At 57.1% G+C, this 19,003-nt stretch overlaps 1 protein-coding gene across 3 annotated transcripts in view; it reads right to left on the bottom strand.

Moving 5' to 3' along the window:
* PHF21B (PHD finger protein 21B) overlaps window positions 1-19,003 on the bottom strand; it is an 82,757-nt gene that overhangs the window by 9,929 nt on the left and 53,825 nt on the right. For 2 of the 3 annotated variants that reach the window (XM_036278229.1, XM_036278230.1), the window contains exons 4-7: window positions 16,085-16,435; window positions 13,175-13,312; window positions 2,909-2,960; window positions 569-645 (exon numbers count right to left, since the gene is read on the bottom strand). In XM_036278229.1, the coding sequence (XP_036134122.1) occupies window positions 569-645; window positions 2,909-2,960; window positions 13,175-13,312; window positions 16,085-16,435 (618 nt within the window). Of the gene's footprint in view, window positions 1-568; window positions 646-2,908; window positions 2,961-13,174; window positions 13,438-16,084; window positions 16,436-19,003 lie in introns of all 3 variants that reach the window. The other variant, XM_036278228.1, reaches the window with a different exon arrangement.

Here is a 19,003-nt window from a genome sequence, read left to right as displayed (position 1 = left end):
CCAGACGTCAAGGCCAGGGTCTGGCCCCGCAGCATCAGGGCAGAGAGATGGTGTCCTTCGTGAACACAGCAACGGGAGCAGGGTCCTCAGAGAAGCCGCCACCTCCGGGTGGAGGGCGAGAAACTCAGGGACCCTCTTACACACGGGCACAGTGCTGGGGACCCGGTCTCAGGGGCAGGCTTCCTCCCTCCCAGTCGAATTCCCATTCACGAGACATGGATTGGGGCCGACCGGCCCAGACTGACCGACACCCGGGGAGGCGACCAGGACACTTCCCTGACTGTCTTCCAGGCCCTGCGGGGCCTCACTGGCCTCTGGGGACATCATTCCACCCCAGACGGCTGCCCCCTACTTTGGGGCCCTAGAACGATTGCTTCTGATCTAGGGAACAACCCCAGGGTGTCACTCCCCATTGCCCGTGACCGGAGAGAGGCCTGGTAATTGGGCGAAGAACCGGGAAGCCACTGTTCTGGCCCGGCTGAAGGACACGATACGGTCCCCCAGCTCCCACCCAGCAGGGCAGACGCGGAGGCCAGCCGGGAGCCCCTCCCGCCGCGGGCGGCCTCACCTCCGTCTCCAGCAGGCCGCTGTAGGCAGGGTTGGCCGTGCTTCTCCGCTTCCGCTCCTGACGCTTGCTCTGGAGCTCTGCAAGGGACACGCCACGTCGCCACGCTGCCCTGGAGCCCCGCATGCTCCCCTCCCCCGCCCCGCACGCCCAGGCCACCGCTGCCCCTCCGGTCCCACAGCCCGTCTGCAGGGCACCGAGCCCCACGGTGCCCGGGGCAAGTTGGGGTCTCCAGGCATCGCTCCCTCTGCTGGGCTCAGGCTGGAGGGCAGGTTGGCAGGAAGGTGGCAGGTGCCTGGATCTAGGTACCCACTGTCAGCTCGGGGTCCCCTCTGTGCCATCATCCAGCCTGGGGCTATCCCTCTCGGGACCCTCAGGACAACAGGTGCCCGTTGGTCAGATGCCGGCCTGGCTGAGCTGCAGACAGGCTCGGGGCTCCTGGGGGACCAGGGACAGACCTGCAGCTCAGGAGGCCTCCACCCCACAAACCCCAGCACGAAGCCTTCCTTCCCGAGGACTGGAGCGGCGTGGGCTGCGTGCAGGGACAATGACCAAAGCAATTCTTCCCTCTGTCCCTCCGGCCCTGGCCGCCAGGCGGGACCTTCCCCGGCTGCTGTGTGTGTCTGCTGACACTGTTCTCCAAACTCTGGCTCTGGGACCCGATCCTTCCTTCTAAACCTTCTCCGTCGTATCTGTGTGTTTCCTGTAAGGCCCCTCAGACCCTCTGTGCAAACAGCTATTTCCAGTGTCACGGGCAGGGGGAGGGTTTGCAAAACTGAGGGCTACTGACAAAAAGCACAGTAACCCTCACAAGCGTATCCGCACAGCACCTTGCTCTCGGCCCTCACGACACCCCGCAACATGTGAAGCTGCCGTTTTCCTCGTGCCGTAGACGAGGATACCGAGGTTCAGAGTGGGACGGAGCCTGCCCAAGGCCACCCAGCTCTAAGCAGCATGGGCAGGACCCGAACGCGGGGCCAGTCCCCCTGCCGCCTCCAGGGCTCCAAAGTCGAGGCGTGACCAGTGCTCACAGGTCACCAAGCACAGCCGAACCCCTTCCACTCAAGTTCGAACCGGAGCCTTCCGACCCCAAGGGATGGCTCGGAGAAGGCCTCCAACCCCGACGGCGGGTTGCTCACGTGGACTTCCCCACCTGCAGCAGGCAGCAGAGCCGAGGTCTGGAAGGCTGAGCCACGGGCCCGTCCTCCCCTGCCCACCACCAGGCCCCAGCTGCCACCGGAGAGCAGGTCTCCAGGGAACCAAAGGGAGGTCGCCGCGGACAGGCCTGGGCCCACCTCCCAGGCCCGCTTGGCTCAGCTCTCACGGGAAGATTGGCTCCGATGGGCTGTGACCTCCCCAGGTCCCTGGCCCTCCGTGGGCCTCGGACTCACACACCTCGCTGGAGAGAACCTCGGCCTCAGCGTACAGGCGGGAGTGCCTCAGGCACTGTGCTCTTCCGTCCATCCCTTCCCTGCCTGCACTTGAAGGGGAAGCCCGGATCCAGACTTATGGGGGGGTGTTCTCACTTTCTCAAATGTCTTCAGCAGGCGAGACTGGAATCATGGAACACGCTCTGGGCTGGCGGTCAGGAGCCCCGGATTCCAGCCTGGGCCTGCGCTGCCTGGCTGTGTGACCCCGGGCAGCTGAGTCAAAGTCTCTGATCTCAGCGTCCCCACAAGTGCAACAGGAGGGCCGGTGCCTGTGCTCCCCAGGCCCTGCGACTCCATGGTGACGCTCACAGCTGATTTGCAACGGCGCTTCTCAGTCAGGTCACACAGACCCGTGAGGTCACGCCACCCGAAGCTCAAATAAAGTAAGGTTCTGACTTCGACTTATGCAGACGCAAGCCCGCAGGCAGGGAGGTGGGGTGCTGGGCACTCCTCTGGGTGGTCTGCCACAATCCCACGAGGAAGGGTCGGCTATTATCCTATTTTAGAGATGAAGAGACCGAGACACGAGAAGCTGAGTAACTCGCCCGGGCTCGAGCTGTTAACCAGGGAGCCGGGCAGTCTGGCTGCGCATCTGCCTCCCACCACTTCCCAGTGCCGCCTCCAACTGGGGGCGGGGCCCGCACGGTCCCTCCACTGAGACGCCAAAGTGCCCGCCTGCCACCTGGGTTCTGTGCGGACAGTCACGGAGCCAGGGGAGTGTGCGTCGGTCTCTGGGATGACCACCCCCGCTGGCACTTGGGCAGGCCTCCCAGAAGCTGGTTCCACACTCGGGCACTGCCATCTGACCCAGGGGGATCCGGAGACCCGCCGCTCCCGTCTGATTCCAGCAGACCGGCCGCCCCAGGCCCCCGTGGTGTGGGCCAGCCCCAGCCCCGCGCTGCGGCCACCTTACCTTCCAAGTGTTCCGTTGTGACCAGGCCCAGTGCTACCATGAAGGCGATTTTCTGCGGAAAAGAAACAGAGAGGCGGTAACTTGGCCTTGCTCATTCGTTCGTTTGTTCGTTCATTCAACCTGCTTGTGCAGAACACCTACTTATTTTGGGTCTCCTTAGTTTTAAGCTAATGGCCTTTCTTTGTCCCAGCACCCGATCCAAGATCCCAGGTCAGAGCGAGTCCCCATGCCTCCTCAGCTGCTCCGAGCCGGGACCGTTTCAGAGGGTCCTGGCCTGGATGACCTGGGCACTGCTGAGGACTGGGCAGGAATTCTGTGCAATGTCCCTCCCCTGGGATCTGTCTGATGTTTTTCTCAGGGTCACAGTGGGGTTGTGGGTCTGGGAGGACACAGAGGGGAAGTGCCTTCTCACCACATCCTATCAGGGGACTGACCCCTGCGATGCTGAGTGGACCACTTGGCGGAGGCATTCTGGCCAGGTCCCTCCGCTGGGACTTGCCCTCCGTTCCCTTCCGTCCTCCTTGGAGGAAGTCACTATGCACAGTCCACACTCAGAGGTGGGCATTACTGGGGCTTTTCTGGGCCACGCAGACTTTTAACCTCTGTATGTAGTAGAATGTTTTCCTCTGCAGTTTGGATGTTTGAATCTTGGCTCGAGACTCTGAGGTTATAAAGCGAGTCAACTGAGCTTTATTTCAGTGCCTATAGTTCACATGTTACATTTAGGCTTTTGACCCATTTGGAATTTATCCGAGAATCAGGGAATCAGTGGGCGTATTTACTGGGATGATGCTAAAATTATAAATTAATTTAGGGCATAATAATAATTTTATAATATTAAACTTTCCTACCCAGCCTAGCCGGTGTGGCTCAGTAGATTGAGTCATCCCATGGACTGAGAGGTCCTGGTTCGATTCCCGGTCAGGGCACATGCCCGGGTTGTGGGCTCAAAACCCCCATGGGGGTTGAGCAGGAGGCAGCTTATCGATGTTTCTCTCACATCGATGTTTCTATCTCTCTCCCTTTTAAAAAATCAATTAAAAAAAAAAAAAAATATATATATATATAAACATCCCTACTCGAACCATGTTGTGTCTCAATTCTTTTTGTCTTCGGGGGTTTTAAACTTAAGTGGGTATTGAATATTTTATTAGGATTACTCCTGGGCACCGAATCTTGTTGCTACTGTAAATGGGGTTGCCCAAAAGCTTCTAACAGGTGGCCAGCCATGTGTGTCGGTAAAGACTATTGATGTTTGTTGATATTTTTTTTAGAGACAGAAGGGAGAGATAGAAACATCGAGGAGACAGAACATCCACTGGCCGCCTCCTGCACGCCCCCTACTGGGGATCGAGCCCGCAACCCGGGCATGTGCCCTGACCAGGAATCGAACCGGGACCTCTCAGTGCATGGGACGATGTTCAATCCACTGAGCTATACCAGCCGGGCAAGACTATCGATGTTTGTACATTCACAGTACACCCGCTGCCACGCTGAACCCTCTTATGGTCTGTGGGGGTTTTTCATCCATTCTCTTGGGTTTTCTACATCATCTCAAACAGCAGAGTTTCATTCTCCTTTCTAAGTTTTACTTCTACGCGGTTAAATAAACGTCTCCTCAACCTATCAGCTGTAAATGATGTTCTTCAATTCATCTGAAGTCCCCACTACGATGAACGAGAACATCTGATAGCTCATTCCAGATCCCGCCTCCTCTCGACTGTACCTGGTGAAGTCTGTGGGGTTTGGGGGTTGGAAGATGGATGTTTTGTAACCTTGTGTTAATGCACTCTCAACCTTGTGTTAATGCATTCTCAGAAACCAGGCCCCCCAGGTGCATTGAGTGCTTTATTTGCATTTGAATAAGGGTTTGTTATCTTTTGGCTTCAAAGTCTCCTCCCATAAAAAGCAAGAGACAAAGCTAGGGTGTATGGTCTGCAGAAACATCATCAAGGAAATAATTTACATAAATCCGCTTGTAACCTGGAGGTGCAAATTTGCAAATAAATGGGACTGCGTCCAAAGATCTGGAGCATTTGCTCCCTTGCAAAGCTCCCTCTCACTCCAAGCAGTGTGTGCTTGTAGTTTCATTGTGTTATACCAATCCCGGCAGGCCGAGAGACTGCAGTCTGTATTTGCTTTATTGGACAGTTTACTGAAACTGTCCCGACAACCTTATCCTGGTTCAGTTTTACTCTGTAGTTAATTATATGAGGTGCCTGCCTCAGTGTTGGTGCCAAAGTGGCCCTAGCTGGCTTCTGGTCGACTGGGGTTGAGCTTGTAATAGTTTCGCATGAATGGATCATGGGAGCCCATTTCCTGAGTTCTTGACAGATTTGAAACATCTTTGTAGCCCAGACCGGTTGCTCAGTGGTTAGAGCATCGGTGTGTGAACCAGAGTCTCTGGTTTGATTCTGGTCAAGGACGTGTACCTCGATTTTGGTTCGGTCCCTGGCCCTGGTCGGGGTCGTGCGGGAGGTAACCAATCGATGTCTCTCTCTCACATTGATGTTCCTCTCTCTCTCCCCCTCCCCCTCCCACTCTATCTGAAAAAAATCAATGGCAAAATATCCTTGGGTGAGGATTAAAAACAAAACACAAACAAAAGTCTTGGCAGCCTTTCAACTTGAAGGCCAGCCTGGCTGGATAGAAAGTCCTTGGCTTTCTGCCCTTCGGGTCTTGCCAACGTTGCCGAGTTGTGTTCTGAATTTCAGTGCTGCATGGACGCGTCAGAAGCCAGTCTGGTCGGTCTCCCTCTAAAGTCACATGATCAGGACCCTTTCCTGTCCATGAAAAGTCAGTGACTTCACTGGGCTGTGTCTCCACATGAAATGACCAATTCCCCTGGTACTCCGTGTGTTCATTAATATGGAAATTAAAGTCTTCGTTGACTTCAATAAACTTTCTTTGGATTATATTTAATTAAAAAATATTTTTTCTTTATTGATTTTTAGAGAGAGAGGAAGGGAGAGGGAGAGATAGAAACATTGATGAGAGAGAACACTGATTGGCTGCCTCCTGCATGCCCCCCACTGGGGATTGGGCCCACAACCTGGGCATGTGCCCTGACCAGGAATCGAACTGGCGACCCCTTGGTACGTGGGTCGATGCTCAACCACTGAGCCACACCGGCCGGGCTCTTTGGTACATTTTTAAAACACTGAAGCATCACCACACCAAGAAAAGTGGGTCCTGTACAATTCAGTCTGTCAGGGGTTAATGCAAGATTAACGAAATGACAAAGGTGGCCACAGAGCTGCCGGAATGGGAATTCCGGGGTCCAGCAGCTTCTACCAATCGATACCAATGAATACCAATCCAGGCTGCAATGCAATGCCACCTGGTTTCAACATCACTTCTGGGCCCTGGGGCCGACTGGACAGTGGCAGGGCCTCTGAGACACCTGGTTTCAACATCACTTCTGGGCCCTGGGGCCGACTGGACAGTGGCAGGGCCTCTGAGAACCCCCCAGGACTGGCACCTGCTTCACTGGCCTGATCTGGGAAGTCTGGGGAATACCAGGACCGAGGGGCCCATGCTCCTGCCTCCTGGTTCCCACTCAGCCTCTCCTCCCAGGAGTAACTTGGCGCTCATCTGAGGACAGGTAACAGGTAGGCCACAGGAGCCAACTGCCTGCCACCTTATAGCCTAAGTCACATCACCGTGGGGGGCCACGGAAGTCTGCTTATCCTCCATCACCCCGGTGTCCTTTCCGGCCTCCAGTGATCGATCTGTTGTACCTTTTTCGCTTGTCTTCTGTAGGTCTCACTTCCTGGTTTTCAAAAACTTGTTCTTTTCCATTTTGCATACTTTTCTCCCTTCTGCCTCCTTTGTCCCTTGCTGAGTCTCCGTACCCTCTGCTCATCCCATTTTGTATTTATTTCTGTGATGGTTTTTATTTTTTCCTAAGCAGTTCCAGCTCACATTCTGTTGCCTCCAGAACATTGGCCCTTTAGCCAGCTCCTCCCTAAGCCCCAGGATGAGTTTGTATCTCAGTTTCTTATCTCTTCTTTTTACTTCCTTTCCTGTCTTCTCGAGTAAAAAGGTCCCACGTTCACCTCTGCCGATTTGGAAATCACAGGTGGCAGTTTATTATTCTTAGTGATTCGCGTACAAGGTTGAAGTATGTTCCTAACTATACATTTTTCTCATGGAGCCTAAAGTTAACATTTTTGTCTTTCCCCAACACAACACTAACCTTAGCATGTTCTAACTCCCTCTGAATCATCACCAACCAACTTGTTACTGTAGCCGAGTGTTTTCCTTTCTACCTGTTTTGAAAAGCAACACTGAGTATTTCTTGCAGTCTATGCTCCAGTTGCCTCCACGGCACAATGCTGCGCTCAGGGGCTTCTCACACCCACTTCCCTGGCCTCCCCCACCTTCTCGCTAAAGCACGGTCTTTTCCTTGATGGTTTGTGGGCGCTAAGACTAGTCTCTGTCTAAAAATGTCTCTACTTTGCCTTGGCCCCTGAGAATTTAGCTGGGTATGAAACCCTGAATTGGCAGTTTCTTCTGCTCAGCGGTGTGTGGACCTTACTCTGCCATCCTCTGGCTGTGGCTGGAGCCCTCAGAGGATCTGCCATTCCTGGGGGGTGGCCAGTGGCTCCGCCCCTGCAGTTTTCACAATCTCTCCTTTTTCTCTTTGGACAGTGATCTAGCCTTCTGGATGTACTCTTGTTTGTCCTGCCTGAGAGACGGTGGTGACCTTTGATCTAAGAACTCACACCAACGCCCCTCAACCCTAGAAAACGTTTTGCTTCGTTCTTCAATAACTGCTCCTTCCCTTCCCTCCATCCATTCTCCTAGGAGCTGAGGCTGAGGTTTGCCCGCCCTCCTGTCTCTCATCTGTTTACGTACAAACGTAGGTTTGAACTCTGCATCTCTGCGCTGGGCCAGTTCCCAAGTGCTCGCCTTGTCCACTGTCTAGGTTAGCGTATTTCCACTACTCTGTGAAAATCTGTGACCAGATTTTCAAATAATTTTTATATTCATCTGATCTCATTTTATTTTCATAGTTCGCTTCATTATTCCTTCTTTAGTCAAGAGGATGCTACTCCCTTTTCTAAACTTCTTTGAGTATCCTAAACATCAAAAATCTTAAAATTGCTGTGAGCCCAGCCAGTTGTGGGCCCGATCCCCAGTGAGGGGCATTCAGGAGGCGACCAATCAATGTTCTTTCATCGATGCTTCTCGCTCTCCCTCTCCTTCTCCCTCTAAAATCAATAAAGAAAAAAACATTTTTTTTTTTTATCCTCACCCAAGGACATTTTTTATTCAGATAGAGTGGGAGGAAGAGAGAGCGCGAGAGAAATATCGCCGTGAAAAGGACACATCGAGTGGCTGCCACCCGCATGACCAACCAGGGCCGGGGACAAACTGCAACCGAGGTACATGCCCTTAGCAGGAACCGAACCCGGGTCTCTCTGGACCGCAGGCCAACGCTCTAACCGCTGAGCCAAACCGGCCAGGGCAAGAAAAACCATTTTCTTAAATAATAAAATAAAAGCCGCTGTGAGGCTATTCTGCAGCAACAGCTCCATCTTGAACAAACTCAGGATCCGAGCGTCACTTTTACTGTCTTCCCTGATCTCGCCACGTGTTTCAGAATTCCGTCTGTAGACTCACTGGGGGCACAACATCTTCTCTGCTGTTTATTTTATTTTCCATGTTTTCTCCCTCCGGCTTCCAAGTTTACAATGGCCTCCGCCTCCCCCGCCCCAGGGGCGCTGTGGCCCAGTTCAGACTGGCTCCCACACAAGCAGAGAAGCCTGGTTCCACTCTTCTCTCGCCTGACAAACTCTGGGGACCCACTGTCCACAGAAGCTGCCCCTCCTGGTCCCCTCCTGCGAGTCTGAGCCTGAGCCCGGGGTCCTGCTCCCGGCCGGTGTCTGGGCACAGCGCCGCACAGCTACACCTGTGTGCCTGTCTACATCTTTATCCGCAGCAGCTGGACATCCAAGAGTCACCCTGACGGGGATGTGCTCGGGAGAATTCCAAGAAGGGGGTCACTTGGCTATTTCTGAATTCTGGAAAGGTCCTTCTGGCTGCGCAGGGAATAGACAGGGAGGAACCCATCTAGGGGTAGGGAGACCAAAGCCGGGGGAGGGACAGGCAGGAATGAAGCCTTGGCAACAGGGATGGCGTGGGGGAGGGGAGCCTCTGTGTGTACAGGTGTGGCCCAGAGAGGGGTGCGGTCAGGGCTTGCACAGGGCTGGGCCTGCTCCGGCTGGCTCTCCGCAGGGCACATGGTGTCTGAGGGTTGCCTGCTCGGTCAGATGCCCCCCGAGGCCAGGTTAATAGATGGCACAGAGAAGGCCGCAGCTGTCCTAAAGAAGCCATGGGCTTTGGGACAGGAAGGAGCAGAGAGAGCCTACACCAGGAGCCAGGGGCCTGTGACCGTCCGTGCACATGGCCAGCCACTCTGAGCCTCCGTCTCTTCATCTATGAAACGAACACTGACATCTGTCTCACCCGCTCTGCAGAGCCGCTGTGAGGATGCAGAGAGAGGAAGCGCTGTTAGCTGCGAAGCCCGGGCAGTGATCTGGGGTGACCGCCCCGTGTCCCTGCAATGTCTTGGGTGGGCACTGCCCCTTCACGTGCCCACGCTTCAGCCCCCTGCCACCTCGCGGGGCTGCCGTGCGGCTCAGAAGATGCCCAGCGTGTGAATGCATGCCACAGACTGGACCGTGTCACAGACATGAACAGCCCTGCACCAGCCACGGGCCACTCTGCCATCCCATCCTCCCTGCGAGAACCCGGTGAACTGCAGACCAGGCTGAGGTGACCCGAGAGCAACAGGTCTGACTGTGGCCAATCGCCCGGCCTCGGCCTTCCGCGCTAAGTGTTTCCTGTTGATTTCCACTGTGGTCATTTGGGTGTGGACTCACATAAATGCGATCCATCAATGAAATCAAGAGCGCCTGTGGGGTCGCAGAAAGACCAGCAACCAGGCTCAAATTCCCTCGTTCCCAGCACAGCGCTGATGGAGGCTCTGGGCTGCTCTGAGCCTGCGGTTTGCACATCCTAAAACAGGGGACATGACCCCGCTCCGTGGGTGGCTGTGCGGGAGCAACGGAAGAGCCGGACACGTGTGTCCCGCACGTGCCTGGTGCAGAGCGGGTGTGTAAGGACGTGCCAGGGCCCCGGGGTGTAGGGTCACGGAGGGTCATGTGGTGTGTCCTTCAGGAGGGAGGGGGGCAATCTCAGCCACGAAAAAGGGTCCTTCAGAGCAGAGACTGACCTTGATCATAAGAAGCGCAGAGCATACCTGAGATTAGCACTAATTACTGAGTGACTGATACGCAAAATGGCATCCATTCTGATTCCAGAAAAAGAATCCGCAGTGGATACATGCAACAGGAAACAGAGTAAGCAAGGAAGGAAGGAGAAGGGGGATAAACTTAGGAACGGAAGGGGAAGGCTGGTGAGGCCCGGCTTCGAAGTGCAGTCAGGGCCCTGTACAATGGCTGAGGTGGTCACAGTTGGCTGTGAGCTCCCCGGCAGCCAGAGCGAAGAGGGATCCAGAGGCAATAACATATCCACTGACCCTCTGAAATCTCTCGGCAGTGCAGCGGCCCTCCAGCGGGTGCGGCCAGCCCCCGGGAAGGTGAGTAATAGGGACCCTTCTGCACCGATAATTGTTATTTGGAGGAAAGGCCGGGAGCTGCCCCTGGGAAAATCGGAAAGGAGGCGAGCCCAGGACAGTGGTCAGCCTCTCCGTGACTGTCCACGCGATTCGGCCCTGACTCCACTCCTCACCCCCTTAGCGTGACCACAGTGGAGGAGGCCAGCATGGCTCAGGGCGTAGGGTGCTGGAGCAGGTGCCCGAGGTGGCTGCCGCCTCTGACGGTCGCTGCTTCTGAGCCTCAGTTTCCCTCTCCGTGAACCACAGTCCCCAGCGCACCCGACGGACTGGCTGGCAGGGAGCGCTCTTGGGATCCCGGAGCTACAACCACTCCTTCCCCTGACGCCAGGGGCTGTTCTGGGACTGATGACCCCGATGTCCTCTCCCCTTCCGGTCGCAATGCCGCTGGGTGACCGCCAGGCTGCCAGGGAGCTCAGAGCCAACCGTGACCACCTCCAGCAGTAATGCAGGCCCCTGACTGCGGTACGAAGCCGGGCCTCACCAGCCTTCGCCTTGTGTTCCTAAGTCTATGCCCCCTTCTCCTTACCTCCTTGTTTATTCTGTTTCCCGTTGTCCGTATCCACTGCGGATTCTCTTTCTGGAACTAGAATGGATACCATTTTGCGTATCAGTCACTCAGTAATTAGTGTTAATCTCAGGCATGCTCGGCCCTTCTTATGATCAAGGTCATAAGGTCACCACTGCTTGTGGTGCTGGGAGCTGGACAGCCACTACCTGAAGCCACCGTTACAGCTGGGCCTTCCAGACACCAACTGGTGTTTCTTTTTTTTTTTTCCTTTATTGATTTTTTTTTTTTAGAGAGAGAAACATCGATGAAAGAACATCAATTGGCCGCCTCCTGCATGCCCCCCACTGGGGATCGGGCCCACAACCTGGGCATGTGCCCTGACGGGGAATCGAACCGGTGACCTCTTGGTGCAGGGTCGACGCTCAACCACGGAGCCACACCAGCCGGTCCAACCAGTGTTTCTTTACAGTAAATTGGTGCCCACCAACGACCCAGGCTCCCGCGTGCTCAGCCTGCACTGGTCCCCGAGAGGTTCCCCGCCGCTGCGGCTCTGAGCTGCAGTTAGACAGAAACTTTGAGAAGGAGTTTTACACCAGGACACGCTGTAATTGCAATTCTGTGTAAGCCATGGCACGTATTTATGCTAATTATGTAGTTGGACGTAATTACACTAATTGTATAAATGCCCAATAATCAACTGAGATAACTTTGAGAGAGCAAAGAGTCCACCCAGAAAGCCCTCGGAAGGTTAAGATGTGGCAAGACCCCACAGGGGAGGGTGCTCTGGGAACCTTGGGCTTCCAGCCAGACCCAGACCCCATCTACCATGCACACAGTAGGTGCTCACAGGCTGCCATGGAACCAAACTGACTCTCTCTTGAGAAGAAATTGGGCCTGGGGCCACTGGGGAGATGGTCCATCTCAGCCTCGGTGAGTGGCTGACGACTCTATGAATCCCAGTAGCCTTTCTGGACATGCAAAGGACAGTGAGCAGGTCACTCTCCAGCTCTAAGCTATTCCATGGCTCCCTACTACCCAAGGACTGAAGCTCCACCTCGGCAGCCTGCGTCCAGGTCCTCCAGGACGGGGCTCTGGTGTCTGTCGAGCCCAACTGTGGTACCCTCTCCCAGACACGCCCTCCCTCCTGCCCCTCTGCTGAGACTCCGCCTGTTCCTTGGGTCCTTGCTGGTCACACACCTCTGTCAAGCCCTTTCCCCCATCCTTCCAGGCGGAAACATGGCCCCCCATCTCCCAGAGCTCTGAATGTATCATTCTCTGGTGACACCCGGCATTTGTTAACCCAAGTCCCAGTGGCCGTGCCTGTCCGTGCCAGCAGGGAGAGTTTCCCTGGGGCCAGCACCGTGTCTGCACCATCTCGGCGTCCCCACCCTCAGCAGAGCCTGGCACAGGACACGCTCGACGAAGAACTAAGTGCACGAAAGGTGACTTCTTTTGATAGACAGCGTGCTTGCTTTATCAAAAAGCGTGAATCATAAGGAGCTGTGGGAGCCCCGAGGGGCCTCTTCTGCCCGCTGGGGTGGGTGGTCAGGGAGGGCTGCCTGGAGGAGACAATGTCTGAAGTAAAACATGAGATACATGAGGGTTTGGTAGGGAGAGACAAAGGGGCCAGGAGCAGGCAGTCACATGAAAACAAGCCCAGCGAGCTGGTTTGGCCAGGACAGGGACTGTCGTGTGCCGTAACCCAAAGGTCAACAAAGAACGGCCCGCCTTGCCACGGCCTCTTACCCCGTCCGCGCAGGAGGCTGATGGAGGGCAGGGACGGGCGGGCCTGCAGCCGGCTGGGGCGGGCATGCCCCCAGCGCCCCGGCACGGTTCGGGGGCTTGGCAGGCACAGACTCACGCACCCCCCACAGCGCCGCCGGAAGGACGGCGAACCCACTTCGCACACGGGACAGGCGGGCTCCGCCGTCCGCCGCAGTCCAGGCAGCCTGGCTCTGGAACCCGCCTGACCGTCCCTCCCACGCCGCCACCGGGCAAGTCCCCAGTGGAGGTCCCCACCACACGGGGTGGCTGTGCACGGGGCTCAGCTGACTCCCCATAAGGCCGTCGCCACGGCTGCTCCGCCGTCCCCAGACCACAGCCCCCCTACCTCGGGGTTCTCCTGGCTCAAGGGCCGGTCTTCCTTCTTTTTGGTGGCCTGAGCTCCCTGAGATGGATCCTCCGTGGGCGGCCGCGACTCCACTGTGCTCTCGGGCTGTGTCTGCACTTGAGGCTGAAAGATGATGACCTGGAAGATACGGGGGGTAAGGGGGTGGCAGGGGGGTGAGGAGGTGGCGGGGGGTGAGGGGGTGGCGGGGGGTGAAGGGGTGACAGGGGGGTGAGGGGGCAGTGGGTGAGGGGGTGGCGGGGGTTGAGGGGGCAGCGGGGGGTTGAGGGCGGCGGGGGGTGAAGGGGTGGTGTGGGGGGTGAAGGGGGGGTTAAGGGGTGGCCGGGGGGGGTGAAGGGGTGGCCGGGAAGTGAAGGGGTGGCCGGGGGTTGAAGGGGTGTTGGGGGGATGAAGGGGTAGCCAGGGGGGTGAAGGGGTGGCGGGGGAGTGAAGGGGTGGCCGGGGGTTGAAGGGGTGTTGGGGGGGATGAAGGGGTGGCCAACGGGGTGAAGGGGAGGCGGGGGGGTGAAGGGGGGGTGGGGGGGTGAAGCAGTGGCCGAGGGGGGAGCAGAAGGGAAGCGGGGAAGCTGGGAGGGTCCAGGGCGGGCAGGGTTAGCAGAGCCTGGGTGAGGCCATGTGCATTGTCCCCAAGGGTGCAGGTCCCCGAACGGCAGGATCTCGGAGCAACGAGGAGGCTGCACCAAGCTCTCCAGTCGATGGCTTCGGGCACCGGCCTCCAACGGCCCTTCCCATGAAGGTGGTCTGCCCGAGAAACGGGCCTGGTTTAGGAGCCAGAAGGGCCTGGGTTCGATCCTGAGCTACTGCTTCCTGGCTGTGTCGACTCAGGGAGGGACCCTGCCTCTCCTCAGCTTCCCCAAACCCCTGCTGCAGGGGCCTACGTTCTGGGCAGCAAGGACCAAAGAGGTCAGTTTCCCTGTCCCGACCTCAAATGCAGGTGAACTGAGGCCAAGGGGAGCAGAGGGGCTGGGACACTTCCCGGGTCTGCCTTGGCCGTGTGACCTGGCCACCCACTGCCCTCCCTGCCCTGGGCCCAGGCCAGTGTCTGAGGTGCTCACTCTGCTGGGGGCACAGGTGAGAATAATGCTTTTCTCACGCCGAGGAGCCCCGCCGAGCCCAGGGGTGATGGGGCTGCGGAGCAGGAGGAGGTGGGCCCCAGATCCACAAAGAATCACCCCGAGCACCCCAACTTCAGCCAGCCACCTCAGGGCTCAGGGTCATCAACGGCTTTGATCAAAGGTTCAGGGCCTGAAGAGTCTGAAACTGGCCTGTGCACCCCAGCCTCTCCCCGGCCGGAACCTCCCCCACCGGGGCTCCCCTCGTCCATTTACTTTTTGGTCAGGGAACGGAGGGAATTGTTATCTCCCACGGATCCAGGGAAAGGGATTCACAGCCAGTCAGGGTCAGGTCGAGCCAGGAATAACCTGAACTCGAGTGTCCCCCGAACATGTGGTGAGGACCCCGTGAATCCCGAGAGAAGACGCCCCACGTCCCTGCTGGCTCAGGGGAGGGTCTCTGTTCTTCTTTGCATCACAGTTTTAAAAGCCCAGCATTCTCTGGATGGAAAATAAGGCCCCTTTTCATATTCACGGGGAGGAAAACATTACGATCCTCAGTAGAAAAAGGCACAAAGAATGTCCTCACACAAGTCACCCAGGAGGAGTCAGAAATCTTGAAAAGCACAGGGAAGACGTTCACGCTGAATAATAACCAAATCATTCCACTTTCAATCCCGAGTATCTGTCTGCACCGATTGAATGAACAAAAAGTGCTTAAAACGAAAACTCTGAATGCTGGTGGCGCTGCCGTGAAGCAGGTCTGGTCATTCAAACACCTGCTCAGCAGCCGGTGGAGCCTCCTCGCCGGGACTGAGACCAGAGCCCGCTGAAGCTTCCAGAACCCCCGGGACTGGTCCCTGGCTGCGGGCGCTCAAGAGCCTAACACGCCGGCAATGTTCTGTCCGCGATGACATGGCGGCCGAAAGGGGAGTGCCAACATGCGGGCTGTGAAATGGAAGGCACGCTGGCCATGCACAAGAGGGGCCGCCCGGCGGACCCCAAACTGGGAACAGGAGAAGAGGCCAAAGAGAAAAAATGGTGCCTTCCACGCAGCCCCAAAGGCCCCAAGAACCACAGTCAGAGGAGCTCAGAGGGGAACAAGGAGAAATCTTGGCAAGGGCCCTGGCCGGTTTGCTCAGCGGTTAGAGCGTTGGCCCGCGGACCAATGAGCTGCAGGTTTGATTCCGGTCAAGGGCACGTACCTCGGTTGTGGTTCGTCCGCAGCCCTGGCTGGGGTCGTGTGGGTGGCAACCAGTCAATGTGTCTCTCTCACATCGATGTTTCTCTCTCTCTCATCCTCACCCTCTCCTTCCCACTAAATGTCCTCTGCTGAGGATTAAAAAAAAAAAATTCGCTCAGCCACATGTTTTTTCAATCACATACCCATGTATTTGTACCCTCATTCACTCACATGCAGACCCATCACCTGATCACTCCCTCATCCACACGCCATCCACCCGTTCCGCCATGTCCACACCCCGTCCACACATTCTGCCACGTCCACACCCATCCACCCATTCCGCCACGTCCACACCCCATCCACCCGTCACGTCCACACCCATCCACCCGTCACGTCCACACCCCATCCACCCATTCCGCCACGTCCACACCCATCCACCCATTCCGCCACGTCCACACACCATCTACCCATTCTGCCACATCCACACCCCGTCCACCCAGCCCACCACATCCACAGTCCACCCATTCCGCCGCGTTCACACCCTGTCCACCCATTCCGCCACTGACCATCCCGCCATCTGGTCATTCATTCTGCTGGGCCTTGTCCATCTGGCCCCTCTTGGACAGGCACTGCCTGCGTGTACAGGCACAGCCTCACCTTGTTGTCGGCACTGATGAGGAGGGGCTGCACTTTGATGCTGTCGCTGACCACGGACACGGCGGTGCTGGGGGTGACGGCGGCGGCATTGCTGGGGGCGGTGGAGATGATGGCATAGGCCACCCCGGCGCTGCTCAGAGACGAGGTGATGGCGGCCGACTCGGCGAGGGCCTGGGGCTGGCTGCTGGGCGTTGGCACATGGCTCGCGGTGTTGTTGGCGGTGGGGAGGGCTGGGCTGGGGTTCTTGATACTGACCACGGTGGCCTTCTGGAACGTCGGGGGCTGCTTGGGTGGCCGGTCCCGGCCAGGGGTGACGGGGAGGCTGTCTGGAATCAGAGTCTTTGGCCTAACCTGGTGGGGGGACAGACAGACAGACACACAGGTGGATGATGACAGGCATGGCCAAGGGGCAGCCCTGAGCAGAGCCAGGACATGGGGCGGACAGAGCGCGGGCACTGGTGTGACGCAGCTCACAGACATCCCACGTCAGAGGTGAGGGGATGAGCACAGAGAGGCCGCAGACGTGCCAAGGCCACCCGCACGCGGGCTGGCACCGACTGGCCGGGGGCTCGAGAGGAGCCTCCCCGAGCCTTAACCTCTCCCAGCTCAACGCAGAGCACACGGTGCAGACCAGAGCGGGGGGCTGGGGGCAGACGCAGCAGCGGGACCGTAGGTGCACGACCCTGTCCGCATCACGTCGCAAAGCAGCAAAGCGCCCCGACACAACACTGCGTGCGGAGACCGCAGCCGACCCCGGGCTGTGCCAGCCGTGGTGCCCGGCTCTGGGCTGCGGCTCCCGGCCTCCAGGACCAGCGACGAGGACCCAGCTGCGATCTCCAGCTCTCGTCACGGGAAGGCTGCTCGGCCGGCTCCTCCCGGTCATTCCGGCTTCCCGGGGGCCCTGGTTTACACACCGGCTGATACGACGTAATCCAGATCTGAATGTGGTGAGCTGGGCCCGGACTGCGCGGGCTGGACTTGGACATAAGTTCGGCCAGGGGTTCCGGGTTTGGCTCCAATGTGTGGGTGGGAGGAAAAAGGTTGGGGGAAGGTGCAGAGGCCAATGAGGGGTGACTGTGAAGACAGCACATACCTGTGTGTGTGTGTGTGTGTGTGTGCGCATCTGGGTGTGCGAACCCATGTTAGGGTGGAGGAGGGGCCTAGGACTTTCACAAGTGAGGGGTGCACGTGGGAGTGAGAACTCCAAGAAAAACAGCACCAATCTTTTTTTTAATTCATTTTTTAGAGAGAGGGAGAGAAACATCGATCGGCTGCCTCCTGCACGCCCCCTATCAGGGATTAAGCCCACAACTTGGGCATGTGCCCTGATCGGGAATTGAACTGAGACCTCTCAGTCCATGGGACAATGCTCAATCCACTGAGCCACACCAGCCGGGTACACCAATCTTGATCAGAAGAACCAATCCTGACCGTCCCTCGCTCCAAAGCCTACCATAGCTCCCCACTGCCTTCCGCTCACAGACAAGCAAAACCCTATTCTGTGGCCTGATACGAAAGGCCCCCAAAGGCCCCTGTTGACATCACTGCCTCTCGGGCCTCCCCACTGCCCCTGCCTCCATTCCTCACCCCTGTGCCCTGTGCTGGACGATCCCTCCCCTGGGTGCTTGCTCCCTGCCTGGGGTGTGTCAAGACCTTCCACCCACTGAGGCCTGCTTTGAGTACCACCTCCTCCAGGAAGCCCTCCCTGAATCCCAAGTGGACTATGGGCCTCCTCAGGGCTCCTACTGTGCTGCCCCTGTACACCCTGCCTACTTCGCCCGATCACCCTGGGTTCAAAATACCTGTTTCCTTGTTTGTCCTCCCCCTGGACTCTCAGCCTTTCCGGAGCAGCACAGGTGGACACGTGGCAAAGGCCACCATGAGAACAAGAGGACCTGGGACCTCCACCCCTCGGTGTCCTGGCACTGGGGGCATCTGCCCAGCCCTCCAGCCTCCCCCAGCATGGTGTGGTATGCACCACGGGCACTCAGTAAAGCCGAGCACTGGTTGTGCCCAGCAGGTGTTGGCTCTGTACCAGGCATGGCTATAAAGGCTTCGAAGGTACCAGGGGATTCGGTTGTCACGGTACCCAATAGGCACCTGTGTCAGCCCCCTCACAGGAAGGAGACTCAGCCCAGGACGGTAAGAGGCCAGGTGATACATCCAAAATGCAGAGCCCAGTCAGGGGCTCCGGGCGGAACCCAGGACACCCGGTCCCACAGGAGTCATCTCATCCAGTGTCTCACACTCCTGACCATGGTCCATAGTTTAAAATCCTGGTTACTTCACGACCTGGTCTAGAACTGAGTTATTCAAGAAGTAACGCTATGATGTGTCTTGATATTTTTTTGCCCTGTTCTAGTCCAGCCTAGTTTATTCCATTTAAAAAACCCTGGTCAGGCCCTGGCCGGTTTGGCTCAGCGGTTAGAGCGTCGGCCTGCGGTCCTGAGAGACCCGGGTTCGGTTCCCGCTAGGGGCGCGTACCTCGGTTGCAGTTTGTCCCCGGCCCTGGTCGGTTGTGTGGGTGGCAGCCACTCGATGTGTTCCTTTCATGTTGATGTTTCTCTCTCTCTCTCTCTGTTCCTCTCTCTCCCTCCCACTCTACCTGAACAAAAAATGGAAAAATGTCCTCGGGTGAGGATAAAAAAAAAACAAAAAAAAAAAACCCTGGTCAGCCCGGCTGGTGTGGCTCAGTGTTGAGCATCGACCCTGCACCAAGAGGTCACCAGTTCGATTCCCGGTCAGGGCACATGCCCAGGTTGTGGGCCCGATGCCCAGTGGGGGGCATGCAGGAGACGGCCAATCAATGTTCTCTCTCATCGATGTTCTCTCTCTCTCTCCTTCTTCCTTCCTCCCTCTCTAAAATCAATAAAGAAAACAATTTTTTATTCATAAAATAAAAATAAAAAACCCTGATCA

This window comes from Molossus molossus, unplaced genomic scaffold (genome assembly GCF_014108415.1).
Source record: "Molossus molossus isolate mMolMol1 unplaced genomic scaffold, mMolMol1.p scaffold_m16_p_26, whole genome shotgun sequence".
In the NCBI taxonomy this organism is placed as follows: domain Eukaryota; kingdom Metazoa; phylum Chordata; class Mammalia; order Chiroptera; family Molossidae; genus Molossus; species Molossus molossus.
Note: the sequence above shows the minus strand (reverse complement) of the source record. Positions and strands in the feature narration are given on the sequence as shown.